The following is a 22,610-nucleotide window of genomic DNA, read 5'->3' as shown; positions in this document are numbered from 1 at the left end:
GAAATGGGAACAAATTAAAATATATATTATATTATATATTATATATATATATATATATATATATATATATATATATATATTAGAAAATTGATTGTAACTCAGTGAGTAGTTTTTTATATACCATTGTCAATTTGAAGGTTAATATATTTAGAACAGGACCAACAATAAAACATAGTTTAATGTATAACATAACATATATCAGGATAATAACAGATTTCATTAACTCAAAATGTGCATTATACTAATAGTGTGCAGCAGTTTGCTTAAAAAAAAACATTAACAAAGGCTAAGCTACTCCAGAAAATAATGAGTATTTAAAAATTGTACATGTAAATGTGCCATGCTTGTTTTTTCTTTATTAAGTAAAAGCTTTTATTCCTGATAATATCCAGAAGTTCGCATTTTTTTCATAACCAAAACATTAGTTGTAAAGTGTTTAAACACAAGGAACAAGTTGGTTTTCCTGTAGGAGGCGCTTTTGATAAAACCGAGAGGCGCTTGCTTCAGAAACTCCCACAGAGCATTGTAGTTATAAAGTGTGGAGAAGTTTGAGAAGACAAATCCTGCATGCCCACGGTTTTCTGCAATATGATGAAAATAATGACCTACTTGAGGCATCTATTCATTTTGGTCACAATGCGATGCGTCGTTCAGAGTGAAACAGATGCAATACGACCAGGAAAAGGTAAGTGACTCCATCAACGAATATTTTATTAGTAAATGGGCATCACCCTTCGATGCATCATTCTGCCAGCGATGCGACTGTATTGAAAATGCTGTGATTAAGTTATAGCCTACAGTGGTCTTTTCAGTGTTTTTAAACTAATGCAAATGAAAGGAAATTCCGTTAAACCGTGACATTGTATCCCACATTAACATATTATGTGTAAACAACGAGATTATTATTCTACTTCAAGGTAATTTTATTGAACAGGGAGGGAGAGAAAGAAAGAACCAGGAGGGGTTAAAACAGTTTTAGACTCAATGAAAAATAGTAAACCCATCCATATTAATGACATCTTTTTAAAGAAAACAAAAATCCAATAACCAGTAAAACGCCGTTTTTGTCTCCCCATCCATGTTTGCTAATTATGTAGGCCTATTGATTATCCCTCACTATAATTGTAGGTTTAAGTAAACATTAATTTCCGTGAAAATACTTTCCAGGTTATGCGTCAAATCAATTATGATAATAACTCCCCCTTGATGTATAATTTAATTCAAACAAAACTGTCATAATGAAATTATCATTCTTTCAGGATATTTTCCATTGTCTCACTTTTTTTTAAATCATATTTTGTAAGGTTTGTTAGTACAGAAAAAATATTTTATTCTTGTTAATTGCCTTTTTAATAAATATCTGTCAGTGTCTTAAAGCTATCGCTTTACAGAATACATAATATTTGGGATTAAAACATTTATAATTGATAACGTTGTTGATGCAATCAAATGATCACGTGTTTGTGTTGCATGCAGTGTCAGGTGTGTTTTGCACTTTTAAAGAGAAGTCATACAGGCCAGGTGATAGCTGGCATCCCTATTTGGAGCCCTTTGGATTCATGTTCTGCATGCGCTGTACGTGCACAGAAGTATGTATACAACTTTCAAGCCTAATTTACTATGAATTAATTAATTAATACTATTAATATTAATTTTATTAATTTAAGTTTTAATATGCCATAGCTTTTTAGCTGATCATTCATGTATTTCCCATTACTTTTAATGTTGCAATTGTGTGCATGCACTTGTCAGATGCACATACTATGTGTAATGTGACAGTCTTTCTGTCTACTCTCACGTGGGTGTATGTATAGTCTGGTCATGTGAAATGCAACAGCATCAAATGCCCTGTTCTGCGATGTGAAAATCCAGTGACTAATTCACAGCAGTGTTGTCCTCATTGTGCAGGTATTACAACACTTTTTTTAATGTGGGAGTTTAATTCATTTAATTTATATACATGATTCTGGTACTTTTTTATTTGAAACATCTGACTTATTATTGTTATTGTCATAATCAGATGAGCACAGAACTCCTGCTGGTCTGCGGGCACCCATTAAAACCTGTAGGTATAATGGAAGCATTTATCAAACAGGGGAAACATTTGCCAACCATGAGCTCTTCCCATCCCGTCAGTTGAACCAGTGCGTCATGTGTACTTGCTCTGTAAGTATTTGTTTGCATTCATTGTTGTTGCAATTACCATAGTACATCTCTCAGGAGTAGCAGACTGGCATCTGCAAACATGGAAATCTAACTTCACTTGAAAGATAGTGTGAGAGAGCAGGTGAAAATGCAGAATTTCTGTAGCTCAAACAGTAGAGCGTAAGGCTCTTTTGGATACGATTGTCTGCTTTTAAAATGAAATTTTAATAATGCTCAATAAACCATAATGCTTTCACCATAGTCATAACTGCAGATTCATTTCCTTGGTTCCACAAATAACTACATAGTTTCAGTAAGACATACAGACACTTAAAACAACAACAAAGCAATTCAATGGTTGTAATTTTATGTACAATAAATGAAATCATAATTAATATTCTTTATTTACTTTTTATTCTTTTTCATTAAAGAATGGAAATATATTCTGTGCATTGAAAACCTGTCAGCCCATTACATGCTCCTCACCAGTACCAGTCCTGGATACCTGCTGCTTGGTGTGCAAAGGTAACAAATTTGCAATTTCTTTTTTCCAATTTAGAGAATTGTAGCCTATTTCAGTTATATTATAGGATGCAAAGGCTGCTGAAATTGATTTATTTTAGACGAAATTGGATGTTAGAGGCTGTATTCATATTTTAAACACCTCATTGTGGGAAAAAAAAATAAAAATAAATGCCATTGTCTCCTTTGAACAAACAGAACGTGCAATTGATATCAATTCTGCATCCTTTGAGGATGGAGGACAACAATTGAACAGAGGAGTTGTATGTATTTTCATTTTCCAAGAGACTCTCTGTACTCCTTAAATTTTGTTTTATTTTTGAATTCATTGTACTCTTTAATAGGATAATATTTAAACAAGTGGAGTTACAACATTTGATTTTATGTGTCTTGAAACACAAGAGGCATTCTGTGGATCAGTGTGGTGCAGAACAGATCAGGCTTCGCTCAGTCAGGGCCACGCCATCGACACTCCGGGGGTCTCCCAGAGGCCTCAACCTACAGACACTACACCTCAAAGGAGCTGCTGAAACTACTGTTAAAATTCTTCTGCAGCGCAAACATCAGAGAGGTAAACAATAGGGCTTTTCACACTTGAACTAGTTAAACCTGGGTCTTTCTACACCCTGGTTATACAGAAGACGGAAAATAGTTGTTAACCCTAGGTAAAAAGAATGGTGCAGGGATGATGTCAAAACTCAGAGGACTAGTTCGCTAGAGGTTCCCTCAAGATTTTTTTTATGGGTTTTTACACTGTAAACCCAAATAAGTTGGCAAAACAAAGATAAGAAATTCAAAGTAAAAGAGAATACACATATGACCCGAAGGGATGCATATGGAGAACACTGGGGTGTCCAGCCACAGGTGGAATATTTCAACCCCAGGGGTGGCAAGGTGGCTTGCCAAGCGAAAGACACATGCTCAGAGAGGCTTAGTGGAAAATAAACACGTGGGCGTCGTTCAGGGGAGGGACCATGCACACGGGAGGCACCTAGAAGACGCGCAGGCAATAGACACTGGCGCAGACGTCAGGAGTGCTGGAGGAACTCAGGGCTTTCGGGGAAGCTCACCTGAGGAAAATATTGCACGTATCCAGTCTGTAGAGTGGAATGCCGAGCAAGCGAAAACAATTGAGCGGGTCCGGTACTAGCTGGTTGAGGACACTGGCTCCACTCGGAGATTGTGGAATCTGGCGAATGTGTTGGGTGTTGCCCAGCCGGCAACTCTACAGATGTCTGATAGTGAGGCACTATGCGCTAGAGCCCAAGAGGACACCACACTCCGGGTGGAGTGGGCAGTCACACCAAGGGAGCACAGTCGACCTTGCTGCTGGTATGCCAAGCAAAGGCGTCCAATATCCAGTGAGATAGCCTTTGCTTGGAGAGAGCGTTTCCCTTCAGCTTCCCACCATAACAGACAAAGAGCTGGTCTGAGGTCCTGAAACACTGCGTTCTGTCTACATAGGCACGGAAAGCATGTACTGGACAGAGCAGTGCCAAGGCTTGGTCTGCCTCCCAAGAGGATGCCACACTCCAGGTGGAGTGGGCAGTCACACCAAGGGCAACCTTGCTGCTGGTATGCCAAGCAATGGCGTCCACTATCCAGGGAGACAGCCTTTGCTTGGAGAGAGCTTTTCTCTTCAGGTTCCCACCATAACAGACAAAGAGCTGGTCTGAGATCCTGAAACACTGGACAGAGCAGTGCCAAGGCTGGGCCTGCCTCCTCCAGGGGCAGAGCTTGCAGGTTCACCACCTGGTCTCGTAAGGGAGTGGTAGGGACCTTGGGCACATATCCAAGCCGGGGTCTCAGGATCACGTGAGAGTGGGCCGGCCCGAATTCCAGACGCACTTCGTCAACGGAGAATGTGTGCAGGTCCCCTACCCTCTTGATGGAGGCCAATGCAACCAGGATTTCTTCATTGACAGGAACTTAAGCTCCACTGATTGCAAAGGCTTAAAGGGAGCACTCTACTGGGCAGTTAGAACCACTGAGAGGTCCCAAGAGGAACCTGACGATCTGGTCGTGCTTCCCCACAGACTTACCTTCGACTGGGTCATGGTGTGCGGCTAAAGCGGCAACATAGAGGATGGAGAGTCCAGGTTTATCCAGTGAAAGTGGGTTGTCGAGGATTTGTGCCACAATCTACAACCCGGTTCCTCAGAGACGACGGATTTTTACTGTTTGCTATAATAGGGTTTTGGATTTATAAGTAAAATAAGGTCTATACTAAACACCTTAAATTACACACACCCATCTCGAAAGTGTGGATTTTTAAGCTGGTAAGTTAATTTAATAAAAAACGACACTTTATTTTACGGATAAATAAATAAAAAACCCGTTGTAAAATCCCATAGGAAAATTTTAAGGGACCCACTGGTGAATTAGTGTTGCACTTTATTAACTGGGGTTAACAACCAATTCTGGGTATTTATAAGCTGCTGTTTCACACTCTACATTCCTAAACCCTAGGTTAAACTTTCTTGTATGCATAATTGCGGTGTCAGTGTCTTTGATTGGACGAGCACATCATGCGATCTGTTTATATAAAGGCTTTAGCATCGAGCATCCTCATATATTGCCGACTGTGCTATCAAGTTAATACTGAATAGACTTTTCGAACTAAAGTTAAGAAAAAAAATTCTTCACTCCAACTGTCTCATGTTTCTGTGATGCACAAAGCTTTTGAATATGAGGCATGCGATTGGCAGTCTGTTTTTAAGCATCTAGCTGTAACCGCATCACAATTTTACAGGTGTGGCACCGCAATGTGGGGTTAACACCACAAAAGCGATGCTAACTTAGCATATAACCCCGGGTAAAATGCAGTGCTGACCCCACTTCTACATTTCAAGTGTGAAACATTCCTTTATCCAGGGTTAAAAGCGAGGTTTAGAATGACGTGAGGAATTGCTTATCAAAATCCAATAAAGTCATATCCTGTCAAAGTAATGTAGGGTTTCTGACTTTGTCTAAGCTTGTGTGTACAGTGGCAAGACCTATTCTCATGGTGACGTGTGGCACCCAGCGCTTGGGAAGGTCTTGGAGTGCATTCTGTGCACCTGCAGGGACGGCTTTCAAGAATGCAGCCGCATCACATGTCCCAACCAGTATCCATGCCAACATCCCATAAAGATAGAGGGGAAATGCTGTAAGATTTGTCCAGGTAGGCATGTCAGTGTTATCATATTTGCAATGATTTAACTTGAATGTTTTATCAGTGTGTGTGTGTGTGGTTTGTTTTTAATTTCATTTCCAGAGCTCAAAGCAGAGAGCAACAGGACTGAGTGTTATCTTGCTCAGGACAATAACAGTCTCCTGGTTTATAAAGTTGAACCCTCATCAGCTGCTCAGTCAGGAGATAAAGTACGGATGATTGCCATCGAGAGACAAGGAGCCACTGAAGTTGAGGTGCAAGTCTGGAAAACTGTCGAAGGTGATGTTGATGATTTAAACAAGTTATAATATAATAATAATCATGAGGTTGTTACATTTGTTTGGTAATTCAAGACTATTGTAGTGTTAAGCACATCATTTCTATCAGCACTGGAACAAACTATTGTTGGACAGCAAAAATAGAGATGCTTTCACTTTTTTAGATTTCATCCAATTTTTTATTTTTTATTTTATACATATAAGTTAAGGTTGCTTATTTTAGCTCTATGGCACTAGAATTAGAGCCCGAGGAGGATCCTATTGAAATCGCTCCATTAATTATGTGTATTATTGTAGTGTTATTCCTTTAAAACTGTCTTCTAATCTTTGCAGGTGTTTTGCATCTGATGGAGACAGGTGATGTTCAGAAGAAAGACCTCATAGAGCATCCGGAAAATTACATCTTGCTGACCACATTAGATGAGGGTTTGTTTAATTTTTTGCATTTCACCAAATTAGTTCCGCATTAGTTTGCAAAATGTGACATTTAAATTTTCAACTGTGTATTGTGATAGTTAAAATAGAGTTTGAATTAAAGGTAAACTAATTCCTCTCCTAATATGTGTTTTAAACAGCCATGAAAAGAGACTAGGGACAACACAAAATATTTGAGCTAGGAGTATTTTCAGCTGCCAGGAAATATGATAAGGTAGAGGAGACCAGAGGAAATTAAACGTCTAAAATGTCGATTTTTGGTTTCCTTTTAACAAATTTTCCATCTAATGTTTTCAGTAAGTCACTCTTGATACATTTTCTGTGCATTGGCTCTTTCAGCTTAAATTCTGTGCCAGACACAGAGAGACAGGCCTGATTCACACTGTACACTAAAGCAATCTGTATTAAACTGTCCTTCTTCTGTTTGCATAGACACTTGGAGAAAGTTCAAAGAAGAAGAGGACAAGCAAAAGGACTTCAGTAAGATTAGGAGCTGTGAAGACGGGATCAAGGAAGTGGTGAAGTACTTAAACCCTGAACAGCTGGACAGTCTTTGCACTTCTTAGTCTCCTCCCCGCTCTAACACTGTGCCATCCCAGTCTGACACTCATTTTATTACAAGAAGAACACACTCGCTCTCACACAATGTGCTTGTAGTACAAAACCAGATGCTGGCAGCAGGTAGTCTAAAGATCTCGTTTATTACTATGAGTCGGTTTATCGCAAGTCTTTATGAGTTTGACATCCCAGAATTCTTTCTCTTTTTTTTTTCGAAAGCCTTGAGGTCAGACATTTTTCTTGCTTTGATAAAAATGCACATTTGGTAAGAAAAAAGTGGGTGAATATATGCTATTTGGGCTGAAATTATGAGGAAGAAAAGGTTTAAAGCAGTCCTCATCATTAATAAAGGAAATGATGTTTGTAATTTTAGCAGGCATCCACTGTATGTACATAAGAGGAAAAACGAAGGATGATATAGACAGCTTATTGGCCAGAATGCTTTTATAAAGTTGACGTAGGCCACATTCCCCACTGTACTTAGTTATACACTACTCATTTATGTAACATACATTATTTATTGTAAAGTCAAAGCATCCAACATCGTCATTATTTCAAAATATTTTTTTTTCTGCCTATCTTCTATGCAGAAAATGTTTTGCATTGTAATGTATGTAGCGCGTATATTGATCTGGTTATGTATAACTCGAATGCACTTAAAATTATGACAAATATATTGGGCTGATGACCCTGACAAAACAATATAAAATTACATTTTGGAGCTGAAAAATTTCTTTTTCTATTTGTTTTCAAAAATAATTATGGCCTAATGCAATAACTACATATAAAAGGGGATCATGGGGTTTTTTGGGTTAAAACAACCATGCACTAAAGCAGGTCATTAGTTCACATGATCATTGATACTGATGAGACTCTTTTCATAATGTTGTAAATGAGCAGCAGACATTATGGGATCTTTACTTTGAGCTGAAACGAACAATCCGTTGTGGCATAAATGGGTAGAAACCTGTTGCGGCCAGTCAACATGACAAGCTCCTGACATCGTTTGTTCTTCGGTCGTGCTAATCACAATGAACCGAGACGGGCCGCCGAACCCAGATTGGGGCAGTTCAGGGAGTTGTGACTAATATCCCTTCTCTCCAGATCCCAAAAGCCCACTTTCCTCTTTTGTCACAATGAGTCATTGTGCTGGCCGCACACAAAGTGCCAGACGGTGCTGCTCATCTCTCACTGAAGGCCTGACAAAATATTTTGAAACAGAAGCCCCTCAGTTGCAGACCTTAATAGTCACACAATGAAGCTGTGAATTATTTCCGCTGGCTGTTGGATCTAACAGTTTCTGGCAATTTGTTCTCTTTGAACGGCTTTGGAGGGAGGACAAAGGGGATTGCACTGTGCGCTCTTATTTCATTTTCTCTCTTTGTGTATGTTAGTTTAAGGAGATGGTCGGACGCCCCGTTTGATCAATACGCTGGCCGTCGTTTCACAAAAAGAGCCTTTTGTCACGTCGAGAACCTTTCAATTCATTATGTCAATGTTGATTTGATGGAGTCTGAAATGGCTTCAGCTCCCTGGGGTTCAACATTTGCAAATTTGATTTTAAACATAACCCTATTGGCACCTTCGCTTTTGGCTAATGGTTGTGAATTACCAATAAATAGCATTCAGCTATGCATGCTTACTTAGTCTTGGCTCTGGCAATCTGAACAGCTGGGGGCAGTCACTGGGTATAAATCAGGTGAATGGGTCAGTTCTCTGTGTGAGTTTTCCTGCTCAGCTTTGCTTCCCATTGTTGCACATAAAAGTGTAAATGGAGTTAAGTTTTATATCGCTGTGATGTTCTGCATCTATTTGAAAGGGGGCTAGTGCTATTTGCTGTGTTACTCTTGAATTCGTCCTGTTGTAACACATTCTGAGTAAAGGCAGGTGAAAAAAACTAAACAAATATGCAGTGGTGGCACTGTACACTTGAGTATAAGTACAGATACCCTAATAAAATATTACTCCAGTAAAAGGACAAGTACTCCTTTTTAATTTGACCTATTTTAACTTAATTCTATTAAACGTAGAAAGTACTAATAGATAAACCATGTTTATATATTTTGCCTATTTATATATTCTATCTTGCAAAAAGCATATCTATGATATGACTCATTTGTAAATAACTTTTTATTTTATTACCAAAACATACACTATCAAAACATTAAAATTTAATATGCTAAAATGTTTAATTTAAGTTACAGAAAATGTATGACAAGTGAAAATATAAAAATATAGTATTTAAAAAAGCATTTACAAAATGCATGTAAATGTGTTGTGTAGTATAAACATCCAAAATGAAAACGGATCAGGGATGGTATGGAACATACATAGCTTGATTTTGGCGGACAAGATCTGCTACGCTGCTGCTGCTGAGCAAGTACAATCATTTATTCAGCTCGGTCAAAATAACAAATAAAAGGAAAGGCTGATGCAAGAAAATGGTAGAATCTCCATAGCAGATCTTTCTGGGGAGGAGGAGGGATAACAGAAGCTTTTATAATCATGCAAAGTGCCAATCTAAGGCTAGTGTATAATATACAATATGGTTTACGTGGATTTTGAAGGACTTCTGATTGGCTGGTGCCACAATTAAGTGAACTATGCAGACTTGCTCTGACCGGATCATGGATCGGATCAGTCCATTTCGCAATTGTTCAGTGCGATTTGCGAAAATGATACAACAGGTTCATTAAAAGAATCAGCTTGTTAGCGAATCAGACATCGCTATTTCAGCTCAGAGAGGGTGGCGATCGAGCTAAATGTTTTTCTTTTTTTATCAATTAGTGGAGTAAAGTAAAGTAAAAGTTTTCAGAAAGAAAAACACTAGATCAAGTAAATAAAAGAGAGATACTTGAAATTTTTACTTAAAGGGATACTCCACTTTTTTTGGAAATAGGCTCATTTTACAACTCCCCCAGAGTTAAACTGTTGAGTTTTACCGTTTTTGAATCCATTCAGACGATTTTCTAATATTTAGAAGAATATCAGTAACCAGACAGTTTCTGGTCTCATTGACTTCCATAGTGTATATTTTTTTCCTACTATGGAAGTCAATGAGACCAGAAACTGGTTACTGATATTCTTCTAAATATCAGAATATCGGCCAAATCAACTGTTTAACTCTGGGGGAGTGGTAAAATGAGCATATTTCCCAAAAAAGTGGAGTTCAGTAATGAAGTAAAAATGTCCACCACTGCGAATATGTAACGTTTCTGCCTCTGAACTGCTGCTCTGCGTGGCACCTACAGATTCACAGTCTCTAAGCAACTGAAACAAGATTCAAAGAGAGCTAAACTGGGTTAAGGTAATTAACTCTGATGGATTGCTTAGCTTTTGTGGCTGATTAAGGTGTTCATGTAAACTGTGAATTAATGCGCCATCCAAATACTTCAGAAATCTGCCCTTTTTTTTTGTTGTACACCCTCCTCCCTCTCTGCTTTCTTGAGTTGGTCCTGATCGTTTCAGCCAGTGATCTGAATCATGCACTGAGTGGCCTGTCATGAACAATCCACAGTCATGGATCTGCTTTTTCTGATGCCTACTGATTAAAATGAAAGGAAACATTATACGATATTAAAAGCACAGTGTTGTTCCAAACCCGTATGATTTCTTTCTTTCGCAGATCAAGAAAGGAAATATTTTGAAGAATGTCCATGCTGTGCTTTTCCATACAATAAAAGTGAATGGGGACCAGGGGCTCTCGAGCTTCAAAAAGTCACAACATAATAAAAGTGCGCTAAATTCCAAATCTTCTGTTATTTTTGTGTGAGGAACAGACTGAAATTTACTAAAAGATTTGTATGCCTTAATAGCTTGACTGTCGTGGTCATAATTTACTTTCATTGTATGCAAAAGAGCTGCTTGGATATCTCAGTAAATAATTCTTTTTCATGTTTCACAGAAGTCATTTGCGTTTCAAAAAGTACACAATGACAGAATTGTCATTTTTGGGTGAACTATCTCTTTACGATTAACGCTTTAGTGAAACTTTAAGGGTATTAGATGCTTAAAGTTCAGCCAAAATTAAAGTGTTTTGAATATAACTTAAATTCACTTCTAAAAGGCACTAAATTGAGTGAGAACAGACTGCATAGCCTTTGCCACGGAAAACAGCAATTAAGCCACATCAACCAATGATGGATGGGTGTCATATGGCCACTTAACTAATGTGACACAATGATGAATGACGAGGTGAAGTGTTTTAGAGATAATCAGGGCTTGGATTCATGCCAACCTTAGCACATGGGTATTGTTTCGATGCATTTAATGACATCTGCAAAGAGAGCACAGGTTCCATTTGGCAATCAGCAAAATCCAATTTTTCAGCTTGATTTTAGCACTTTTTGGAAAAAGTGATGCATGCTCTGCCTTTTCCAATCATGTTCTGCATATGTTCCTGTTTTGACGAAGAACAGTGGTCCTTCAGCCAAATGCATTTATATCATCCAGTCAGGCAAGCGTGTGTAAAAATCTGCTTTCAATTAATGAACAATGATTTATTCTTTGTATGAGAACAGTGAGGGGGATTAGAAAAATAAATCACTGCTAAGTTATTGCCGTTTGATGCGTTTTGTTGGCGTTGATCTACAAAGCGAGTCTCTCTCGTGCCCGCGAGGTCTGCCTGTACTTAAAAGGCATCTTCAGAGATGCAGATTCTCTGTATTAATTGTTTTACACACAATAAACTTTTATGAGGGTCCGTAAAAATTTCAAAAGGAACCTAAAAAAATGACAAAACATCTTGAGTACAAGTTATTCAGAGGAATATGCTTAATGGATTATTGCAACCACAGTCAGGGTCAGTGCGAAAGGAAAGAGGGATGTGTAAATATGTAACTAATTAAGATTTAAATATTCGGTATTGAGCAGATAGCGTTCGTCAAATACCTGGGTTAGGATAGAAAAACATTAAACCCACAAAAGCACTGTAGAAAGCACAGATTTTGTCAGATGTTTATTTTTATATGAGCAGAAGACATCTCGAAAAATATTTAATGGCTTTGCAGAGTGCCCAAGGCCATTTTAAATTTAATAATGTGGGTTCACTTGATATATTTTGAAAATGTCTATTGATTTATTCCACCTGGGCTGAAAAATACATTCTTCTGAGCAGCTATGCAAGAGGAATCTAATTTAAATCGTACAGTGGCCAAGAACGTTAAATCATATGCATGGACAGAACAAGATAGGGAGATGTGAATAACTGAAGTGTTACACAAATGGATGTGGTAAATAATGACTTATTTTATGGAAAATAAACTTCTTATAACTTCTTAACTCCTTCTTATATTTTATAAAAGCATCACACCAGATGACAGAGCCTTAAACTAACCCTTAAAAGGATACTTCACCCAAAAATAAAAATTCTGTCATTTACTTGTTCAGGTTTGGAACATCTTGTTGATAGAATTCTTATTTTTGTGTGAACTATAACTGAAAATTCTGTCATGATTTACTCACCCTTATGTTGGTCCAAATCTGTATGACTTTGGGGGACATTAAAGATAATATGCAATGTTCCGTTGAAATACATTGTACAGACTAAAAACTCCTTAAAAATATCGTCTATTTCCAGAAAAAATCATGTAAGTTGAAAATGACTTAAAGGAGTAGTTCACTTTAAAAAAAAAATTGCTGATAATTTACTCACCCCCATGTCATCCTAGTTGTTCATCTCTTTCTTTCTTCAGTCGAAAATAAATTAAGGTTTTTGATGAAAACATTCCAGGATTTTCTCCATATAATGGACTTCAATGGGAACCAAACGGCTCAAGGTCCAAATGAGTTTCAGTGCAGCTTCAAAGGGCTTTAAAAGACACCAGACAATGAATAAGGGTCTTATCTAGCGAAACGATCAGTCATTTAAAAAAATAATTTAAAAAAAATTTACTTTTATAAGCACAAATGCTCACCTTGCTCTGTTCTGTGATGAGCGTTTGTGACTCTCCTGTTCAAACTCGTTCATCAAAATGAACAAATCTTTTTTCGAATCATGACTCGAAGGGTCCTAGAGAAGCCCTTTGAAGCTGCACTGAAACTCTCATTTGGACCTTGAACCATTTGGTTCCCAATGAAGTCCATTATATGGAGAAAATCCTGGAATGTTTTCATCAAAAACTTAATTTCTTTTCGACTGAAGAAAGAAAGACGTGGATATCTTGGATGACAGGGGGGTGAGTAAATTATCAGCAAAAGTTTTTTTTTTAAAGTGAACTACTCCTTTAAGGGTGAGTAAATCATGACAGGTATCTAACAATGCAGCCTGTATTCTCACTGGCAATCAGGTTGGAAATTTGACTTGAATTTAATTCACTTTAATGGTATCAAATGTTCCATTATTGCTGTGTATTAGTGATTTAAATGGAAACCAAAAGGATCCAAACAGGTAGCTGAACAAGTGTACCTTTGAAGACTGAAGGTGAACCTGGAAACAGTTACCCACACTCTCCTGAAGCATTGGCGAGCCAAAAGCATTGGCGCTTTTTCCCCCAACACCAGCAATCCAATCGAGCAAAGGATTTTCTCAGACAACGAGGCACCTAACGTTTTAAACGGCTGTTTGATAAGGTATCCAGAATGGGCGCCTTACCCCACTCTACATCAATGAGGCCTGCACGGGGTGAGCTAAGGGAATGAGCAAACACCTAACTGCACAAAACAAACAAAACCAAATTGTTTTCCTTCACGGAATGCAGCTGGACAGGGTAATTAGTGACCAAACACTTTTTTTACACATCAAATGATCACAATGACAAAATCTAAATATTTAACACAAAACGGACAGAAAATTCTAATTTTACTGGTCCTCATATTTGAAAGCGCAATTACAAATGTTTTACAACAATATAAAAAACACTGTTCTTGTGTTCGGTTGCACACCCCCACTCAGGTCTAAGTTTAGGAGCCTTTCCTCAGAGAAAAAAAAGAGTTTATGGGGAATGATGTCTTGGCACAAAACGCTCAATTTCATGTCTGTGGCACTGGATCAGAAGAGCTTGGACTGATTTTGATGTGCATTTCCAGAGGCATGGCATTCCACACAGTAAGTTTAGTTTTTAGATAAATGGAAATGTCCAAGATCAACACAACTATGGTGCCAGAAACTGATGTCATTTAGAAATATGAAGCCTGGAGGAGAAAACAACTCGACTCACAGGAACCAAACAAGACAGCAAGTGAAAACTTTTTCTTGACCATTGAACAGCTTTTTAATGGACTTAATAACTCATGAAATCTCTGGCTAAAGCACTCATTTCTTTTACGAGAATATTAATCCAAACAAAAAGAAAAATTATTTCAAACTTTTATTTATTATCCAGCAACATTCTAGAAAATGTCCAGTCAATGACCAAATAAACCTATGGAACATGAATTTGTAAAGAAATAGTCAAGTAATGGAGGTTGGCCAAATGATTTCGGTAAGGACATCCAGCATGTAGTTAAGTGATAGTCAGCACATCAATGTTGTTCATATCCACTCCATGTCAATGTCTATGAGGGGCCTTTGAGTGACAAGCGAGATTGTCTATGAGGGGCCTTTCAGTGACAAACATCATGAACTATGTGGTTCATAGGATGTGGTTTAAAGGAATATAGTTCACCCAAAAATGAAAATTGTTATTTCGTCACCCTTGTTATTTTATATAGGAACAACATGAAGGTGAGTAGTTAACTACAATTTTCATTTACAGGTGAACTATTCCTTTAAAAGTCCATGAAAGAATGAGAAAAATAAATCATTTCTTCTGGAAAAATCCCATAATGGATGGCTGTTTTGTAGATTTGTTAGTGGCAGAGGTCTTCTTCTGACTCTTTTCTTTTTTCTCTTCCTCCTTTTTTCCAAATGACTGCTTGAGTGTACTTGAGTCCTTGGCTTGACTTTTGGGTTCAGGCTCCTCTTCACTCTCAGAGTAAGACTCACTCACATAACCCTTCTCGGTCACTAGGAAAACAGTTACATTTGATATTTAATGTCAGAGAGACACTGTCAAGAAGCACCCCCATGCCATGTTCTTCTTTACTCCTCTGCTCCTCTGGATCCCATTCCACCCGGCTCTTCAAAGATGTGTTTGCAACCATAGGCCCTGGTATACTATCTATTGTGAATAGCTCATTATCAAATGGTGTGGTTACACCCTGTCTCAAACAAACGCCCAATTTCAAATTTATACATTTATATCTAACATATTAGAGAGGGTTGTGCAACTCCAAATTACGTCAGTCTTAAGTGAGAACGATATCTTGGATTTTTTCCAATCTGGTTTTAGAGCTAGGCACAGTACAGAGACTGCTCTGGTAAAAGTGCTAAATTACCTCTTAATAGCAACTGATTCTGGGCTGGCAGCTGTTTTAATTACACTGGATCTCAGTGCCGCATTTGACACTTGACCATTCGATTCTTTGATTCACACCGTTTGGAGTGTGAGGTTGGCATTCGTGGAAGAGCGCTAACATGGTTCCATTATTTACAGGACAGAACATTCTCTGTTAATTTTGCAAATGTTTCATCCTCTGCAGTCACTTAAAATATGGCGTCCCTCAAGGCTTTATTCTGAGTCCTACATTGTTTGCTCTGTACATGTGTACAAATGTTTGAGTCTCAACTAAAAACAGAATGTCTTACTGTTTTTAGTTAACTCTGAAGCACTTTGGGCAACAACATTGCTATTAAATGTGCAATAAATAAGCAATAAGGTACGACAGGCTGTGCTGTATCGTGAATAAGTATTATAAGTATTATTCTCCACTTCGCGACGTGCCTGACAACGCACTTCAGCCATTACTTATTCACGATACAGCACTTGCCTCGAGTAGCTTATTGCTTTTATAAAACGGTTACCACACAATAAAAATATAAAAGTAAAAATGTGCATCAGTGCAACTTTCATGTAGTAAAATCACTAAAAGACTTCCTTAGTTCCACTAGAGAAAAAAATAGTCCCTGACCGTGAACAGCAACAACGTTCGAATGTGTAATATGCATGAAAGCTTAAATAAAAAAAACCTCATAGGAACCACAGTGTTGCACAGGTATAAATAGAACCGTTGGGTGAAGCGGTTATCATGAATAAAGCGCAGCTATTGGCCAATCAGAATTAAGGATTGGAACTAACCATTTTCACTCCTCGCAAGTATAACTTACATTTTACAATGCAGGGACTGTAACTAGAGATATGCTAGTTATAAATACAGTAATCATTACTTTATTTAGGCAGAAAAAGTTGATTGTGGTTTCCAAGCTCATTAATGTTAACGTCAGCGGTCTTCCACTGACGATAGTGGCATTAGCTAGCTTTGTGGTTAGCTAGTCTATGATGAGCCATAATTTAGCAATAGATAACATCATACTGCAAATTGTAAAACATTCATTTACAAGATAACAGGCCAAGGAGAGATGATTGAAGCGTGTTTCGTCCGTTTTTATTTTATTTTTTAAATATTCATTTATCGGCCATTATAACTGCCGATACCGATATTTTGAAAAATGCCTAATATTGGCCGATAATATCGGCCGGCCGATAATATCGGCCGGCCGATATATCGGTCTGGCTCTAATTTTAATTACATTTATTTATTTACTAATATATTTTCATGTTTGACCACGAACCATGCGCTGTAACTTATTTCAGCGCCTGCAGCAGCACAGCAGAAATATAGTAGACTGGGTGCGGGAATGACATCCGACATGTTTTTTTCTTGATTTTTGGGTTTCTACCTTAAACAATTGTTTCTACCAAGGATGGCATATTGGTGTGCAATACAACTGAGTCTGCACAGGATGTTTATTTTGAAATTGACAGTGATTTGACGGTGCGACTTGGACGTGATGTCCGTCGAAAAAAGACTCGGCGCCGCCGCCTATCTATAGCAACGTGCCGCGTCGCGGCTGGTTCACTCATCCATTGACTAGAGTGGGCGCGATCAGCTCCGGTAGCTGTGTCGCAGCCGTGGCGAAACAGGCGTACATTAACCCATACAATTTGTATATTCATTTTCTGAACATGTTTTTGCTAACTAATCAAATACTTGAACAGAAAATCTGTAAAACACAATCCGAAAGAGCTATATTTTCACAAAGTTCACTAAGTTCACAATACACATACTTAATTTTTAATAAGCAGGAATCATTTTCGACATTAAACAAATACCCATTTTAATGTTTAGGATGTTTGCGTTTTAAGACTCTTCAGGGAGACTTTAGATTTAAAAACAGTGTCCTGTTATGCAATGTTTTCTCAGTCAAATCATACAATTTCCTATTGATTCAATAGAACGCGTGAGCTCACTAGGGAATCACAATATGGCGGCGCGGTGGCTTCACCGTTTATGACATCATGAGCTATCCAGTCATTCTATATAGATCAGTGGGTGGAACGGGAGCTTCACACAAATCTCCATCAACTACAAGATGCTCTCCTATCAATATGGGCCAACATTATATATATATTCAAAACACATGCGAGATCAAGAGTGATCAATTCAATAAATACATTTAAAATAAAGAAATTATTAAAAATAACTAAAGTATAGCCAGAATCGTCAACTTTGTCTTTTTAACTGCAGAGACAAACGCTAAACTGGAGTGGCAGCCATTGGACACAATGCTCTCATTTTCTCTCAAAGAAATCCATACAGGTCAACCATTAATCAAGACAATGGATAATGTCAACTAAAATAAACTTACCAAAGGAACCCTCTTCATCAACAAACGTGTGAGACTTCAAAACACGCCTTCTTTTCCTCCTCTTCACCTCTGAGATCTCCTGAACATAAATAAATGGACATATTACTTTATGTAAAATACAAGTGAGATGTTTTTGTTGTAAATTAATGTGGATTATCCAGTCACAAGGAAATAGCACACATTGTTTTTTTCTTTATTGCAAAAAATACATTTTGTTCAATGACCAACTTGTTCAATGGCCATCAATGAGTATGTTATCTATCAGCAGGAGCTTAATACCCATGCTAACCTTGACCCTCTTGTTTGAGAATGTTTTGGTCAACAAATACCAAAAAAAAAGTGTTGGTGATGCTTACTTGGTGTGAAACAGGCTCCCTCTTCACTTGTTTTTTGGGACTGGGAGCCTGTTTGGTTGGCACAGGTGGAGAATCTGGCACAACTGGAAGAGGAAAAGACCAAAGATCAAATACACACACACACACACATATATATATATATTCACACACATACACAGACAGAGGAAAAGAGAGAAAAAAATGAATGTGATGAATGTTATCAATTAGCTTTTTTTTTGTCAGATAACAATTTTGATATTTTATTCAGCACTCTGCGCAGAGGGAGAGCCTATTTCTTTGTTTTTCTTCACTTTGGGTCACAGAACGCCTCATCTGGATTGATTCAAATCCACCAAGGATGACGTAAGCTTGTTTTTTTTTCCGCCTTCGTCTTGTTTTCCCCCTATCTCTTTCGTACCTTCATCATCACTGCTGTCTGGCTGGGGCTTCTTTATACGCCGTCTTTTTTTCAGCTGGTTCTCCATTTTCTCATCATCACTGTCCACAACCTCAGAACGCTTTGATTTACTTAGAGAAAACAAACATATTTTAGCTCACATTTTTGAGGACAAATATAGGACATGCCATATGATCCTGACTCTTTAAGGAAATTGATTAAACCTTTAAAATGTAGCATTATTTGCTAATAATTGGCTGTTTACACTGTATATTTATTTTGTATATAGACTACTACTAGACACACATACACATATTCAGCTCTGGAAAAAATCAAGAGACCACTGTAAAATTAGCAGTTTCTTTGGATTTACTATTTATATGTATGTGTTTGAGTAAAAATTAAAATGTTATTTTATTCTATAAACTACTGTTAACATTTTTTTTTTTTTTTTTTACAAATTTTACGAAAAAACATTGTCATTTAGAGCATTTATATGCAGAAAATGACAACTAGTCAAAATAACAAAACAAAAAAAAAGATACAGAATATTCCAAAACAACACAATAAAGATGCTTTAGCTTCAGAAGTGTTGAGAAATCAATATTTGGTGGATAACCCTCATTTCCAATCACAGCTTTCATGTGTCTTGGCATGCTCTCTATCAGTCGGTCACATTGCTTTTGGGTGACTTTATCCCAGTCTTGGTGCAAAAATTTAAGCAGCTTGATTTTGTTCTTCCATCTTCCTCTTGACCACATTCCAGAGGTTTTCAATGGGGCTCAGAGGTCTGGAGATTGGGCTGGCCATGATAGGGTCTTGATCTGGTGGTCCTCTATCCACACACCTTGATTGGCCTGGCTGTGTGGATTGCAGAGAATGAGCAAAGGAGAGTGAAACTCCACTCAATATACCCTGGATGATGCGACGGCAGCCATATTGCGCCAGAACACACACCAGCTTACTGGTGCAGAGGAGACAGTGATAAAGCCAATCAGTATTGGGGGATTATTAGAAGGCCATGATGGACAGAGGCCAAGGGAAAAATTTGGCCACGATACTCTTTTCCGAAGGATATCCTGGGATTTTTAATGACCACAGAGAGTCAGGACCTCGGTTTAACGTCTCATCTGAAGGACGGTGCTCTTTGACAGTATAGTGTCCCCATCAGTATACTGGGGTGTTAGGACCCAAACAGACCACAGAGTGAGCGCCCCCTGCTGGCCTCACTAACACCTCTGGAAGTTTTTTCCAGGAATATAGAAACAAAAAAGTCAACTTTACTCAAACCCAAACATATAAATAGTAAATCCAGAGACACTGCTAATTTTGCAGTGGTCTCTTAATTTTTTTTTCCAGTGCTGTGTCTGTATGCATGTTTATTTTAGGGGGAAAAAAACGTATAACGCTTACTTCCGAGTGTCTTTTGATTCAACTTTCAAAGCACTGGACTCCTTAGATTGTTCCTCTTTAACGGCATACTCCGATTTGGGAGACGGCTGTTTCACACTTGCAGTACTCGATGTTGCAGAGTCACCGTCGGTCTCCTCTTTGATGCTTTTGTTGTTTTTGTTGGGTTTTTCATCTACCTTTTCTAAATTTTACAGGAAAATCTATTGTTTATTGCTGTACATTATGCTTTTTTAGGTTTTATGATAGTTGAAGACAAAAAAACCCCACTCACTTTGGGCAGGCTTCCCAAAGAAGTTACTCATAGGGTTCGCTTTGGGAGCCGGTTTGGTTTTTGAGGTTTCAACCTACAACACATGAAACCATTATACATTTTTTACACACAATCTTGTGTTTTTAAACTTAAACTATAGAGTTACACACTTACCAGGGAAGAATCATCTTTCTGCTCTGTTTTCACTTCCTTGCTGGATTCTTGACTCTTAGAAGCATTTTTACTTGCAAACATTCCCATGATGCCTGCTGGCTGCTTAGCACTAGCTTTTGAGGTAGCAGAAGTGTTTTCATTTATGCGAGGTTTATCGATTTCCTTCTCCACTGGAGGGACTAAAGCCACCTCCTGAGCTCTCTGCAGTTCTACAGATGACATGGGGACCGCCGCAGCACAACGTATAGCACTGTACCTGACGAAAAGAAATTTCGGACGTGTCAGTACTTTAGTGGAGGGATCGCTCATATGATGCATGCATACAGGTTGTATGAGGATCACTCACTTGTTGCAGTTTTTTAGGTTCTCCTTAACAGCATCATAATCTGTACTGTAAAGCGGAGAACTATCCTTCAGCTCCGCTCTCTGCACACTGTAGACATGCACACTGAATGTCACATCCATCTTTGCTTTAACAGCTGTGAAAAAACAAAACCACAACAAAAAAAGATTCTCCTCAACTGAAAAAATGTAAATAGAAAAATGACATGAAAACACGTGAGGCCTGAAATTTCACTTGGGTTACCACTAACACAACATAATAACATAATATTTCTTTTCATTTTGTTCCCGATTATTTTTTTTGTATTATAAAACTTAACACTTAACTTAATTTTCAAATAAAAATGTGAATAATATAAATATATATATAACCACAAAAAACATTTTTATTAAGATTTTAATGTAATTTATTTGATATAAAATCACCCCCTCAAACAACTAAAATATATGTAAGCTACCATGAAAACCCAGATGCGATGTGGGAGACTGGGACATTTCTGAACAAAGAATTATTGAAATTATAAAATGCTATTTGTTGTAATTTATGATACAAATAAGATAATCTTACCTTCAAGCTTGTCCTCACGCACTACTGACACTTTATGGCACTAAAAGGAAAGGGAAATATTCAATGGTAGATCTTAAAATAATGTTCATTGATTTGAACCAATGATCAGATCTCAGTTCTTACCGTACTACCATTCTCAACTAACTTCCCAGATACAAGGTAGGTGGCATGAAGGGGAGTCCCTGAACTTTCCCTGCGTTTCTGGTCCAAGTAATGATACAACATTCTGCAACAAAGTGACATGAACACCAGTGACTCCAACAGACTAACAAGCAGAAAATGTGGCATGCATAGAAAGGACAGGACGTACTGTTTTGCTGTGTTCACGTGGACTCCAAGAGTTAAACTGAGCCATTTGTAAGTGACCTGCAAAAAAAAAAATATATATATATATATATATATATAAATGCTGACTGTAACCGCACGCTTCTCATGCTACCTAAAGCAACATAACATGTATAACCTGAGCCCGTCTAATATAACGTTAACGTCACGAGTTCAAATCATAAGTGTAATTCTTTCGGAAATCGAAAAAAAAAACCGTCAACAGCACCGAAGGTCATAAAATCAATCGGTCAGGATATTTGTTTTGATTCCCAACTCTGACCAGTCAAGTAAACAAGCACTCAACCACATGTATTAATGTATGCAAATTGGTATCTCAACTGAAAGTACACATTTAAGTTACAAATAATGATAGCGATATCGTTGTGAAGAATGACTTACGATCTTATTTTGATCATTCACAAATTCATCAATATTGTCTAAATACAGGTCATCCATATCCGGAATGACTGGCTGCTGAATCAACGTCCAAGTTGTGATTGAAAAATCTGCCAAACGCGGGAACTGCTGCCGAACCGTATTTACTTCCGGTCATATGGGCAAGAGCGCATGCTACAGCGTCCAATAGCAGCCAGAGATACTTCTTCTTCTTCCTGTTGCTATTTTATGGCGGTTGGCGTCGAACTTATTTGTGCATTTCCGCCACCTTCTGCTCCGGAGTGTGGAACAGAAACTAGGTTTACAACACACACACACACGTCCTGACCTCATCCCATTAATTCTGCACAATAATAATTATTATTATTATTACAATAATTACAACAGCAATAATTATACTTTTAACCCTTACCAATTTTTTATATCCTATTACAAACCCCTGTTTCTCTTAAGAAAGTCATAAGAATTCTAGTCTGAACCCTATCACTGCTCCATACTATAACCCTAATGTGATGTTCTGAACTCCCATCTTCCTCAGCTTATTCCTCATTATCTGTCTGTGCTCCATACCTATACATCTCAAAATAATATGCTGTCCACATACATAGGCCAGTCTTTCCACCTTTGGT

General features: G+C 37.9%; 2 protein-coding genes across 3 annotated transcripts; one reads left to right on the top strand and one right to left on the bottom strand.

The window, feature by feature from the left end:
* Window positions 1–66: 66 nt before the first annotated feature.
* On the top strand, window positions 67–10,047 carry chrdl2 (chordin like 2). The gene is made up of 11 exons (XM_039687943.2): window positions 67–685; window positions 1,477–1,589; window positions 1,815–1,908; window positions 2,021–2,166; window positions 2,577–2,670; window positions 2,866–2,930; window positions 3,070–3,238; window positions 5,642–5,830; window positions 5,924–6,100; window positions 6,433–6,525; window positions 6,967–10,047. The coding sequence occupies exons 1-11, from the start codon at window positions 568–570 to the stop codon at window positions 7,098–7,100; spliced, it is 1,392 nt and encodes a 463-aa protein (XP_039543877.2). The 5' UTR covers window positions 67–567; the 3' UTR covers window positions 7,101–10,047.
* Window positions 10,048–13,874: 3,827 nt separating this feature from the next.
* pold3 (polymerase (DNA-directed), delta 3, accessory subunit) lies at window positions 13,875–22,141 on the bottom strand. Of its 2 annotated transcripts, XR_005625139.2 has the most exons (13): window positions 21,985–22,141; window positions 21,569–21,624; window positions 21,382–21,484; window positions 21,259–21,298; window positions 20,695–20,827; window positions 20,349–20,604; window positions 20,196–20,268; window positions 19,925–20,105; window positions 18,533–18,642; window positions 18,136–18,218; window positions 17,780–17,858; window positions 14,632–15,037; window positions 13,875–14,597 (listed from the first exon to the last, which is right to left on the bottom strand). XR_005625139.2 is itself a non-coding variant. In XM_039688374.2 (12 exons), exons 1-12 carry the CDS (start codon window positions 22,039–22,041, stop codon window positions 14,832–14,834), a joined length of 1,377 nt encoding a protein of 458 aa, XP_039544308.2. In that variant the 5' UTR covers window positions 22,042–22,141; the 3' UTR covers window positions 13,875–14,831. The 2 variants fall into 2 exon arrangements, 1 of the variants encoding a protein (XP_039544308.2); XM_039688374.2 differs by having other exon boundaries at window positions 13,875–15,037.
* Window positions 22,142–22,610: the final 469 nt, after the last annotated feature.

The sequence above is a fragment of the Pimephales promelas genome, chromosome 19, assembly GCF_988280905.1.
Source record: "Pimephales promelas chromosome 19, fPimPro1.hap1.1, whole genome shotgun sequence".
Classification (NCBI taxonomy): domain Eukaryota; kingdom Metazoa; phylum Chordata; class Actinopteri; order Cypriniformes; family Leuciscidae; genus Pimephales; species Pimephales promelas.
Note: the sequence above shows the minus strand (reverse complement) of the source record. Positions and strands in the feature narration are given on the sequence as shown.

What these genes read in the sequence shown, in the direction of transcription:
- chrdl2 (XM_039687943.2), top strand. Translation starts at nt 568, where the DNA reads ATGCCCACGGTTTTCTGCAATATGATGAAAATAATGACCTACTTGAGG. An exon ending in TGCAATACGACCAGGAAAAG is followed by an intron (nt 686 to 1,476) that starts GTAAGTGACTCC and finishes TGTTGCATGCAG; the next exon opens with TGTCAGGTGTGTTTTGCACT. An exon ending in GCAGCGCAAACATCAGAGAG is followed by an intron (nt 3,239 to 5,641) that starts GTAAACAATAGG and finishes ACTTTGTCTAAG; the next exon opens with CTTGTGTGTACAGTGGCAAG.
- pold3 (XM_039688374.2), bottom strand. Translation starts at nt 22,041, where the DNA reads ATGGATGACCTGTATTTAGACAATATTGATGAATTTGTGAATGATCAA. An exon ending in CACGTGAACACAGCAAAACA is followed by an intron (nt 21,485 to 21,568) that starts GTACGTCCTGTC and finishes ACTTTGTTGCAG; the next exon opens with AATGTTGTATCATTACTTGG. An exon ending in GAATCAAAAGACACTCGGAA is followed by an intron (nt 18,643 to 19,924) that starts GTAAGCGTTATA and finishes GTTTTCTCTAAG; the next exon opens with TAAATCAAAGCGTTCTGAGG.